Source organism: Lactuca serriola, chromosome 1, assembly GCF_051521515.1.
Source record: "Lactuca serriola cultivar US96UC23 chromosome 1, Lser_US96UC23_V15, whole genome shotgun sequence".
NCBI lineage: Eukaryota > Viridiplantae > Streptophyta > Magnoliopsida > Asterales > Asteraceae > Lactuca > Lactuca serriola.
This window is the reverse complement of record NC_136408.1, coordinates 38,422,363-38,434,937: the sequence shown is the minus strand read 5'-3', so window position 1 is coordinate 38,434,937 and position 12,575 is coordinate 38,422,363. Positions and strand designations below refer to the sequence as shown.

The following is a 12,575-nucleotide window of genomic DNA, read 5'->3' as shown; positions in this document are numbered from 1 at the left end:
AATAAAATATTTTTTTTTGATTTATAATTTTTAAATTAATATCAAACATAAAATCTAATTAAAAATAAAAAGCATTTCATTAAGTAAAATAAAAATTACATTAACCCTAATATTTAAATAAGTAGAAAAAAACCGCAAAAAAAAATCAAACAACCTACTACATAGTAAATATTATTAATTAATATCCTAATTTTATCTAAACCTAGATACGTCATTTGGAATCATCGTCTTCATCCTCGCCTTGATCATCTGCATCATTCTCCCCAGAGTCACGCTCGTCGTCGCAATCTTCACTCTCGACGAACATATCAGAATCCTCATCTGATTCGTCAAACAAATCATCGTGAGATAACTCGTGTGGGGGCTGAATATGAGCCCTATAAATGTGCTCCACCAAATCAGCACGAAGGGCCTGATGAATGTCGCGATTGTGTACTTCTCTTCTATTCACCCTATACTCTTGTGTACCAACGACCACTCCTTCGACATTTGGCAAAACTTCATTTCGTTGTATCGGCATATCGCTCTTCCTTCGTCTTCAAGAATCATATTATGCAATATGATACATGCATACATTACGTGTTGTAACCTTTTCACCTCATATGACCTTGCCCCGACCGTTAGTACTTGCCAACGTCTCTTAAGTACACCAAATGCTCGCTCCACATCCTTCTTAGCTGAATCTTGCGCCTCTTTAAACTTTTTCCTTTTCGGGTCGTTAGGACATGTAAACGATTTCACAAAAACAGACAAGGGAGGATATATACCGTCAGTAAGATAGTATCCACGCTTATATGCTACCCCATTTGCTTGAAAAGGTACATCGTGTGACTTTCCAATATAGATATCGTTGAATACAGACGACTAGTCTAGCACGTTGATGTCATTGTTTGCACCAGCTGGACCAAAGAATGCATGCCATATCCAAAGATCATGTGATGCGATAGCCTCTAGAATGATCGTCGGCTCTCTGTGGTCGCCTCTCATGTACTGACCACGCCATGCGTTGGGGCATAATGACCAACTCCAATGCATGCATTCGATACTACCTAGCATTCCAGGGAATCCATGTTTGCCTTCATGCACCGTATACAATTGGTGGATATTGTTGATAGTTGGTTTGCACAAATATCGTTGCCCATAAACCAAACAGATCGCTTTGCAGAACTTGTACACAGACTCCCTCACGGTACGCTCTGACATCCTAAAATACTCGTCCCATTTGTCTGCGCCCATGTCGTATGCTAGCTGACAAATTGAAGCCGTGCATTTTTGAATGGGAGAGAAACCTTTTTTCCCCTTGCATCCATTTTCCATTGGAAATATGGAAAGCGGCCTTCCAAATCGCCAACAATACGTAAAAATAGTTCCTTCCTCATCCGGAACCGACGTCGAAACTTTACAGCGTAGACGACGTCATCTGCAAAATAATCTTCTATAAGGCGATCGTGTCCGACTTCGTGATTTCTACGTAACGGCGGCTTTCTTAGGTTAGGTTGTGCACGTGATGTTTCACCTAGTCGGTTTTGATAGTATGCAACCGTTTTCGCCATGACGGAACCGATAAACTTAGCCTCCTCTACTGCCGTTGAATCGGATGATGAAGATGATGATATTTTGAGTAATATTTTTTAGAGAGAAATATAGATTATGGTTTAAATAAATGATAAAATGTTTGAGTATTTATAGATTAAGAAAAGGGAAGGAAAAAAGAAATATATATATATATATATATATATATATATATATATATATATATATATATATATATATACATATTTAACGGCTGTATAGCCGTTTGAGTAAAAAAGAAAAAAAACTCGCCGGCCAGTGGTTAGAAGAGAGAGAGAGAGCGGGACTCTCTCCCCCCAGTCTCTTCCCGTGGTTCCTTTCCCGCACCCACGGTGCGGTGTGCATAAGTGCGGGATCGGTTTCCGCTTCTTTAATTCCCCGCAGTCCCACTTCGTCCGGCCTTAGACTCTTCATTTCTCAACCTCTATCCAATCCCCATTTACTTCACCGTTTCCTCTCTCCGACCACGAAGACATATCTTCCTCAATATACTACCATTCCCCAGTCCATTGTTCCTTATTTTCCTCTTTTTTAGACACCAGACCTGACTGGATATTCTATCTTCACCGTACCATCACTTTCTTTTTCTCTAACAACATGCCTACTTCTTCCTCACCAATATTAGAGGCTGAAAAAGTGGGATGCATCATGCTTGTTTAAATGATGATTTTGCATATTGACGCATATGGTTTCAAAATTTTCTCTTTCTCAATCCCAGTTCAGTATAATCGAGTTAATGGGTGAATACACAGCATCGGGTATTCAAGATTATAACAACCCTAAAATCAATTTCCTTTCCAAAAATTGCACACCAAATTTTCTTTCCCTTATCTGTGTTATTTGTCCATGGCAAAAAATGCTCCACTATGATACCATCGTTCACCTTCCCTAAACTATTTATGCCACTCCATTTGTATTAGCAAAAGGAGAATCGAAATTGATTTCATGTTTAGCCTCTGAAGAAAAATGGTAAGCTGCGGTGTCAACACATTTTAGTTTCCATCAAATATTGATGTGTATTTTGTACGATGAAGTTCTTTTTTATCGTTTCCTTACAATAGAGTTTAATATAACTTAATCAGAATACTATAAAGTCAAAATAGTATTTGGTGATGGCGTGCAATGGTTGATGGAGATGAGAAGTTCCATTTTTAATATGCTTCCTCATACATGTATATTCTGACACTTCCATTTTTAATTGATTTTTTGCTACAATATAGGTTATTAAGGGGTTATATTTGTTAATTGTAGTATTTGTGCTTTCATCTTCTTGACCCGGTACCATATTTATTTTTTATTGTACAATATCTTTTGTATTTTACTTTTAAAGATGAAGATTTAGATACAATGTTTGTTGATATCAAAAGAAACCATGTGTAGTTAGCAACTTTTTTTTTAAACTATGATTTATTTTAATTATCATCGTACAATGAGTGAGATTGCAAAAGGGCAACAACTATGTCGTTAAACCTTCTTGTATGGTAAAGCAATATAAGCTAATTTTTTTAAAGACTACTTCTTTCATGTAGTGGATGGTGAAATACTTTGTTTTTGTTTTATTTTTGAATGTTCCATGTTGTAGTTGGTAGTAAAATAATTGTTTTTTTTTTCTATTGTAATTTAATGATTTTGTTCTACTCAAATTGTAGGGTACGTGTATAGAAAATTACTAACTTGTTAATGTCCCTTTCAATTGTTTTTTCGGCAGACCGACTAGCAACCATATAAAATTTTAGGCTAAATTCTTTTCTATTAAAATGATAAGGATACTACTTTTTTCTTTTTCTTTTCTTTTTTTTTTTAAATTGTGCTCAGTTCCACAGAATAAATGTTTAGATTTCTCCTTTACGTAGGTTGATGGACATGAGAAGTTTCAAAAGCTTAGTAGGACACATGTAAATGAAAAAAAAATAAAAACAAAAAAAAGTTGGATGAATTTTTTTACAAAGCATGTTGCTATTTTATGCTTATTTCCACTGCATACACAAACTATTTTGCCTTACTGGTTTTCATGATCGATAATGCATTTCATGACACTCAACTTTCAAAGGTTTTAATGGTAGTAGAAGCAGATGTAGTATAGTTGCAGTTCCATTCGGAAAGTACCTTGCTACCTCCTGTTCCTTGTGGGGTGGATTATCTCTTCATCAATGATCCTTAAAGTTTGATGTTATTTTCCTGGTTTCTCAAATTCAATATGGCCAAGACTAAGGTTGCAGTGGATTGAAGACTTTGTCAATGTAGATTGATATTTTTAGCTTCTTCGTAGAATGATAATATCTTTGAAGCCCCTTTTTTACCCTTATATATTTTTGGTAGTTACTCCATATATGTAAATTGTAAAGGTCATTCTAGGTTTAGTTTCAACGATTTTAACTTTAAGGAAGAAGCACACACGCATGAATAATGGTTGACTTTTTTTTTTTTTATAATTTTACCCTCAGATATAAAAAAATATGATATTGAATTGGGGAAAAAGCACATAGGTTCTTTTTGCAGTTTTTACAATGCTCAGCTTCAAATGCAAACCATTTTCTTGCAGTTTTTTTACCATTTTCTCAAACAACTTTCGTACTTACAATATTGTTTTTTTTTTGGATTCTTATGCACCTAATGAAAATGACACCCCTTTGTGGGGTTATGATCATATTGATAATGAAATGTATGTTGCTACCACAGAAAAGAAGAAACTTGAAAGGTTAATACCAAATTATCCCTCTTTATCTCTAATTTTGATGTTTGTGGTTAACGCTGGATAATAACAACTTGGTTTAATGTAGGTTGATGAAACTTGTTCAATTTTGTTGGTCGGTATCTTGGTTCACCAGTATCCTCGATCATTGTCATCCATTATCACTTCAATGCCGATTTTTACTTCCATTTTCATATGATTTGATTCTAAATATGAGTTATATGTACCTAATGAGTTATTTTTTCTTAGTTTTAAGCCTCTTATATGAAGTCTAACTATATCAAGTCTAACGTAGCCCATTGGGATGTTGGTCACGGAATAAGAAGATGGACAAGGAGTAGGTATGTGAAGTTTAGGTCCACCAATTGGCCATTAGCTTCATAATATCAAAGAATGGTGAGCTTGTCCCTTCTTTTTTTATTACAATCACGTATTTTTAGTGTCATTTGTATTCTTGTAAAGACAAATGAAGATATTTATAAGAAACACCTTACTTTTTTTTTTAACATTCTTCTTTCATTCGTTCTATTAGAGCATTGGAATTAGCTTTTACTTTTTTGCTCCATGACATTTAGAAAATCATTTGGTAAAAATATTAAATAGTGGACGACTATATTTATGGAAATTCCCAAATTACCCTTCGTGGGTCGTGCTAAGCATGACCCTGAAACATTGCTAGTATATATATATATATACTCCGAAATGAGTTTTCTAGCATTAATTAATGAAATATGGGCTAATTTTGCCATCTAACAGATTATCAGGGGTGTATATAACTCAAACAATCCCTCCGGAAGTTTTACTTTAGAATGTTGGGAACAAGTGTAAACATGCATACGACTTTATTTCCGCCATTTCAATTCTCCCAAGTCAATGTCACTTCAAATATGATTATTTTGACGTAAGTTATCATGAATCGTTGCATAAAAATGAGATTATATAGAATATTTTGGAGAACTATAATTATTGGATTTGAAACTTTTATATATTAGTCGCATGATAATCAATTAATTAGGAATTTTTTTCTATATAACCAACAATTTATGTTTTTACTAGATTGTAAGACCATGTCTATTCTAGACTAAAAATCAAGTTGGTTGGGAGAATAATATTAAAAAATTAAGAATTTGGGACTATACGCACCGACGCTTTGGGCACATCAACCCGCAAGTTGTTATTATTATTATTTTTTAATCCACGTGCTATCCTATCAATTAACCCTTAGTTTTTTTAGGATAAAATTTTATACTTACTAAAATTTAACATTATCCATTTCAGAAAAATAAAAAATAATTACTGAAAATCGTAATTTTTTTTACTTATAAAAAGAGTATGATATCATCTATCTTCATATCCAATCCTCATTTTATATTTTAATCCCTTTTTATTTGTATTTTCTAAATATGGATGGTGAGTTTCCAAATTTTTATATAAATTTTGGAGACTCTCAAAATCGTTCTAATGCTAAGTATTTTGAAAATTCTCCGTTTTTTTCAAATCCTAACCAAAATAATGTGACAAATAATCTTCAAACATCATAAAATACTGAAAAACAACCATGAGGAAATAAATGGGATAATGCAGAAGATGTCGCTTTAATGTCAGCATGGTGTTTTGCTAGTAAAGATAAGGAGCGTGGAAAAAACCAGAAAAAGCATCATTTCGGGCACAAATAAAGCAACTATATGATGTCGTTCGGGTTGAAAATCCAGAAAAGCTAAATAGCATTAATGAAGATCAAATGAGAGGTCGTTTTAAACGGCTTAGTGAAAAAGCACAAAAGTGGGTTGATGTATATCGGGAAGCATGGCGTCGAAGAAGAAGTGGAATGAGTCAAAAAGATATTGAAAACGAAGCTCATAAACTTTATGAGGCAAGTGGGAACAAGTTCAACGACATTATTGTTTTTAATTAAGTTATGTGTAAACACGAGAAGTGAGCTTTAGAGTTAGATCGTGACACAACATGTTCCCGTCCTGAATGTGAAGTGGATAATGAAGAAAGTGGTGGTATGTAATGCCCATGTTTCTGGGCTATGCATTAATGACGATATAATAGTCTAGGTCAACCATCGAAACTTGTTTTGAAGAAATAAGAATGAATTATGTGCTTTGAACATAATTATTATGATTAAGGATAAAAATAAACATCGAAAATAAATATTAGATAAACCGATATCTATGAAGGAATTTGTAGTGGTCGTGACAAGGATTCCGGATATATAAAGAATACCGAAATCCGAGTTATAACGAAGAAGTTATGACCTATTGAAGTTCGCGACAGAACCGACACGACATTGCGCGATGTAAATAGTGAATTTACGATAGAGCGATATTTGACCTTAGCGATCTAAACGAAAGTCGTAGAATACGTTAAACCAAGAGCGTGCATAAAAAGAACGTCTAAATCTGACTTCGTATGAGGAAGTTATGATTTTTCGAAGTTTCGACTTAGCGGTATGCAACCCAAAGTTCGAATATGAGATCGAGTGATTTCTAGCCGAAACAATCTAAACGAGAATCAAAGATCTCGTCGATAGTAGTCCAACCGTAAAAAGACAGACGAAAACGGACGTCAGATAAATGAGTTATGAATTTTTAACGGAGTTTTCCTTTCCTGGCCTACTAAAAATAATATAATAAAAATTAAATCAAAATTATCCGAAGGAGTCTAAACAAGAGTTGTAGAGCATAATCTCACCTGCGCGTGGATACAAAGAACGTCGAAAACGGAGCTCGTATGCGAGATATGTGAATTTCTGAAGTTCGAGGCAAGAACTTCCACCACTGTCAGAGTTTCACGACGTGAACATGTGATTGACACCTTCCAGAGCAAGTTGACTGATGACGAACACCATGACCAGGACCAAACTCACGACGTGAACATTTGAGGTTCACGATGTGAATCCAGAAAATTGGCCCTATAAAAAGAAACCGAAGGGCAGTCGGCCATGGTTGCTACTTCACCATTCTCTCATTCTCTATACCCTCTCTAGCCACCCTTTTAACCCCCTGAAGCCCCGATATCATCCCGATACCCGAAGCAAGTCCCGAAGCCCTGAAGATTCCGAGAAAAAGAGTTTTCGAGCCGAAACTCTGCCCGCGAGAAGCCCGATTTTTTGAGAAAACATCCCGGTTTCATCGAAGAATATTGTTTTAAGGGACGAAGCGTTGTCTAATCGCCTTCTTATCATGTAAGTGTATAGTCACTTTCATCTTACACATAGGTATGAAGTATTTTATAAAATACGTGCTATGTGTATATATATACTAGCCATCTACCCGCGCAAAGCGGCGGCGACGGACAAATTTTTTCAGCGATACGTTTCTCTAACAAAAATATTATGTTCCAAAAGAAAGTATATGTCCAAGACAATAAAATCCAATTTTGGCGTTACTTTTGACATGTTTTTATAGGAACAATGTCTCAGACCATAAGGCCATAAAACGACAGTATTATTATGGTTACCGAAAAAAAAAATGACATTTACTAACAATGATCATATTTGTATAATTTAGTAATTACTTAGATTATTTTTTATTTATAAAGTAATAGAAATATAACAAACGAACATAGTAAGAAATAGTCACAAATAATAATGAAAGCAACAATTTGCATATTGTAAGACCTATTGGAGTGGTACTTTTACATTATCTTGAAAAAAAAAAAAGAAAAAAAAAATAACGTAATAAAAACATCTATTTCCAATTAATTATGTCAAGGGTCTCTATCTTGGTCCTTAAGTTATACAAACTGTCTTGGTCCTTAAGTTATACAAACATCCATTTCCAAATAAAAAACCCCCTGTGATTAACTTATTATTTAAATGTCATTGTTTCAAAACGTCTCTGCCCATTAGTTGTTTTCTCATATATTTATGTTTTATTAAAGAGGTTAAAAGGTATATATTAAAAGAAACATGTTGTCAAAGCTTGATACCAATCGGTTCCATCATATTTTCTTGCATTTATTCCATAATTTCTTTTAATAAAACGAATTCAATATGAATGGAACATCAAAAAGTTATCAAAAGACCGCTTGAAAGATCAACTATTTTACTTTCTTTGTATTTCAGAAATGCATTTTCACTATTTTTTGTTATTAATTTGATGTAGTTTGTGATTTTCTCCCAAATATGGCATTTTACTTTCAATAATTATCCTTATTAGGCACAAAAAAGTTGTTTTGAGTTGGATGTTAATGATGTTTTATAACTAAGTGAAATTTTCAATAGTATAGTACTGTGATGTTATAAATAAATGTAGGATGATATAATAAATTAACGGACAATAAAAGTCAAACCATGAATAACATCGTAGATTAAGAGCCAACTGAAGCAAAACTAATCACTACGAGTTTATATGACTATTTAACCGAACCAGCACCAGGGGTAAAGGTGTCATTTTCAAGAAAATGCAATCCACTATATTTATATATGCAACATTTCTGTCTATAGACAGGATTAAAGCACAAAGGTCCAAACCATGAGTACTTTTGTAAAATTCAAATAAAAAGAAGGTTTTCCCGATTTACCATCCCACCAATCAACAATACTAAGCCCTTGTGGCCATGGAGGTTCGCCTGCAGTGACTCCAGGGCATGAGGCAAAGCTTCATGTTTGCAGCGGGGGATTAGTCGGTGCGCGAAAGCTGGCCCGGAAACCCTCGTTAGGGAAGTTCCCTTTCCAAAAAAAAATAACTAACTATAAAGGGTAAAGATGTGATTTCCGGAAAAATATTACAATCCTCCGAAATTAGATAATATGGCATCATTAACTAAACAAAAGATCAAAGAAAGTATAAAGAAATGAGAGTTAAAATCAAAGAAAAAGAAGGTTTTCCCCTCACCATCTCTTCAATCTACCAACCGTACCTTAATACCAAGTTGTACCTCCTAATATAACCAGATTACCAAACCTATGGGCAAAACTGTAAGTTTTCCTACTCCAGCTTAATTAGCATCATACTAAAAGCGCACCAAGTAAATATTTTTCGAACACGTACAGTTGGTTATAACAAAAATATGCAGATTTCTCGTAATGAGTAGATAAACAAAAAGAATGACGATTTCAAACTTTCATTTGCAGATTACTTGATACCAAACTCTGCATATCAGACAAAAAAGCACAAAATAAAAAACAGAAAAAAAGTTAGAAAGTTATCATAAAAATGAGTTCAAAGAGGAAATAATTTAAGGTTTACCTCTTCCAGTCGTCGGAAGCAGCAGTGCCTATGAAGAAGCAGGGTTACCTCAAAAGTTTTAGACCTGCAACTAATTAGCGCACCTGATCATCTGTTTTTAGACCTAAAATAAAAGAGCATGGCCAAAAAATTCAGAGAAACTAAGATAAACATGATTTAGGATTGAAAAAAAAGTCACAATTCGGTATTTTGTAGATCGATAAGTGTGTGTATGTCTTTTCTTTTATGCAGCAAGGAGAGGACATTAATGGCGGTAAGGATGGTAAGAGGCTGTGGCGAGTGTTATGAGGGGTGCAATCCGAAAAATATGGTGGTTGTTGAGTCCTGTAGACTGTAGAGCACCTAAATGAAGAAAAATCCAACATATTAGGGACAAATTTGAAAACAGAAGGGACGGAGATTCAATTCACCTTATTTTGTCTCTAATTCAAAATGTGTCGCTAATTCACCTTGCAGAGCACTTACATGAAGATCATCTGAAAGATCAGATCCAGGGTGGAAATATAAAAACAAACTGAGATAATTTCCCAACGTTGTAGCTTGAATCTAGAAAAATACTGAAAAAAACAAAATAATTATCGTTGATTTACCACAATAAAGTGAAAGCCTTTTCTTAAGTGGAAATGTGAAGTGATGTTTACCATGAAGTAGAGGAATCGGAGTCGTCAATTTGGAGCTGCCAAGCCCTAATTATCCACAATAAGTAAATGAACATCACGAACAAATTAACCAATTTTAACGCGACACAGAAAGAAACAGATATAAGAAAGATCAATTCAATTTTATAAATATACAATCAAGATGGGAGTTCGAATTATTCGACGTAAGAAAAAAGGAATCGCGTGAAACTGAGTTTGAAACTACCAGGCAACTTCTCCTTTTGAATTTTTTATGTGAGGCTTCTGCTTTGGTAAAAAAAAATGGAGGTCAATCAATGAAAAAATGAAAAATAAGGAGAAAGGACAGCATTTGAGGATGATGTGAACTCCCTAAAATACCACGAGTTGCAAAATAAACCAAAAATCGGACTTACTAGAGATTCCGGCTAAAAAATGAGACTCGATTATGCTTCTGTTGCAAATAAACCAAAACATAAGAAAAAAAAATCAGCATATGTTGAGATAGGGGAGAGATACACAAAAGTGTGAATCCCTACCATTTTACGTACTGCAACTAATAGTTCCAACTTAGATCTAGGGGTTTCATTTGCGAATCCAGCTCAAGATAAGTAAGGTTACAAATCAATGACTTGTGTGGTGGTGTCAGATGGTTGTCACGAGGGTGATGGATGATCATGTGAAGTCGATGGTGGAGAATACGAACCCGTGAATAGATCTAGAAAGACTAAATTATAGATAAAAATGGGAAATCAAGTCGTATTAACTAACAAGACCATAAGTCGATCTCGGGAAGGAAAGCCCATACTTGTGAATAGAAGGCAGTAAGCAACAACAACGGTCTGACATCTTCAACATTCTTCAAATTACTTTCAAATCAACAACATTAAATCAAAGAAATTAGGAAATTCAAACCGAAAATCAAAAGAAAATAGAAGTGAATCGAGTATTCAAGGATTAGAAAAGAAGGGATAGAGAATATATTTTACCTGAAACCAATTCGATTGAAACTCCAATGAAGCGAACAACAAATCTAAATCGCAATATGCCGCCTGGAAGACTGGAAATCGGCAAGATGAGAGATATAGGAGAAGGCAGCCCAGAAACGGAGAGATATATTGCCAAGATATCGGGATTTTAGCATAGACTCCATCAACAGGATCAAAAGCCTCCAAATAGAGGTATCAATGCATTAAAATTTTGTTTTTATAGTTTCGTGTTGTGTACAATCTACCAATATTTTAGGATTCAAAAGGTGAGTTAGATTTTAATATTATTTTATTGATGGTTATTTGTACCGTTAATTGGACGTCTTAAAAGAAAATATTATTATTATATTCAATCTATTTTTAGAAACAGTAAGATTTCTTTTTTTATAAAGTAGTATATATATATATATATATATATATATATATATATATATATATATATATATTGTTTGTTTGTTTGTTTGTTTATTAAGATAGATCAGACATACCCGATCCGGGAATATGGATTAGGTAAGGAGATAAATTTTAGATCCGGAAGTATGGATTATGTATTTTTGAAATATGTGTTCATCCGATAAGGTATCATATGCATAGTCCCTTTCATGGACATGATTGTAATACAAGTATTGATTAAAGTATTATATATATATATATATATATATATATATATATATATATATATATATATATATATATATATATATATATATATATACATGTTAGATATATATATCACTAGGCAAACTTACAATACTTATAATCAATTTCCGATACTATCTCCGTTTAGACAACACTAACTAGTATATACTGCTTTTCAAAAAAAAAACTAGCATATACTTAACACATAGTTTTAAGTAATAATATCACACACACACACACACACACACACACATATATATATATATATATATATATATATATATATATACATCTTAACACATATTGAACCATAACTGATTCGCACGCTGTATAACATTAAATGTATATCTAACATATATATATATATATATATATATATATATATATATATATATATATATATTGTTTTTATAGTTTCGTGTTTTGTACAATCTACCAATATTTTAGGATTCAAAAGGTGAGTTAGATTTTAATATTATTTTATTGATGGTTATTTGTATTGTTAGCATAAAGAATTGGACGTCTTAAAAAAATATTATTATTATATTCAATCTATTTTTAGAAATAGTAAGATTTCTTTTATAAAGTAGTATATATATACATATATTGTTTGTTTGTTTGTTTGTTTATTAAGATAGATCAGACATACTCGATCCGGGAATATGGATTAGGTAAGGAGGTAAATTTTAGATCCGGGAGTATGGATTATGTATTTTTGAACTATGTGTTCATCCGATAAGGTATCATATGCATAGTCCCTTTCATGGACATGATTTTAATACAAGTATTGATTAAAGTATTAAATATATATATATATATATATATATATATATATATATATATATATATATATACACACATGTTA

General features: G+C 33.1%; 1 protein-coding gene and 1 long non-coding RNA gene across 8 annotated transcripts; both read right to left on the bottom strand.

Moving 5' to 3' along the window:
• Positions 1 to 864: 864 nt before the first annotated feature.
• LOC145053877 (uncharacterized) lies at positions 865 to 1,553 on the bottom strand. Its single transcript, XM_079001998.1, has 2 exons — positions 1,290 to 1,553; positions 865 to 1,248 (listed from the first exon to the last, which is right to left on the bottom strand). The coding sequence occupies exons 1-2, from the start codon at positions 1,551 to 1,553 to the stop codon at positions 865 to 867; spliced, it is 648 nt and encodes a 215-aa protein (XP_078858124.1).
• Positions 1,554 to 8,987: 7,434 nt separating this feature from the next.
• Positions 8,988 to 11,242, bottom strand: LOC145083859 (uncharacterized). Of its 7 annotated transcripts, none has more exons than XR_013698352.1 (8): positions 11,072 to 11,240; positions 10,891 to 10,951; positions 10,622 to 10,809; positions 10,330 to 10,536; positions 10,107 to 10,151; positions 9,931 to 10,022; positions 9,466 to 9,807; positions 8,988 to 9,368 (listed from the first exon to the last, which is right to left on the bottom strand). It is a non-coding gene; the product is annotated as an uncharacterized LOC145083859 (long non-coding RNA). The 7 variants fall into 7 exon arrangements; XR_013698334.1 differs by having other exon boundaries at positions 10,107 to 10,367; positions 10,499 to 10,536; XR_013698358.1 differs by having other exon boundaries at positions 10,499 to 10,536; positions 11,072 to 11,237.
• Between the last annotated feature and the right edge of the window lie 1,333 nt (positions 11,243 to 12,575).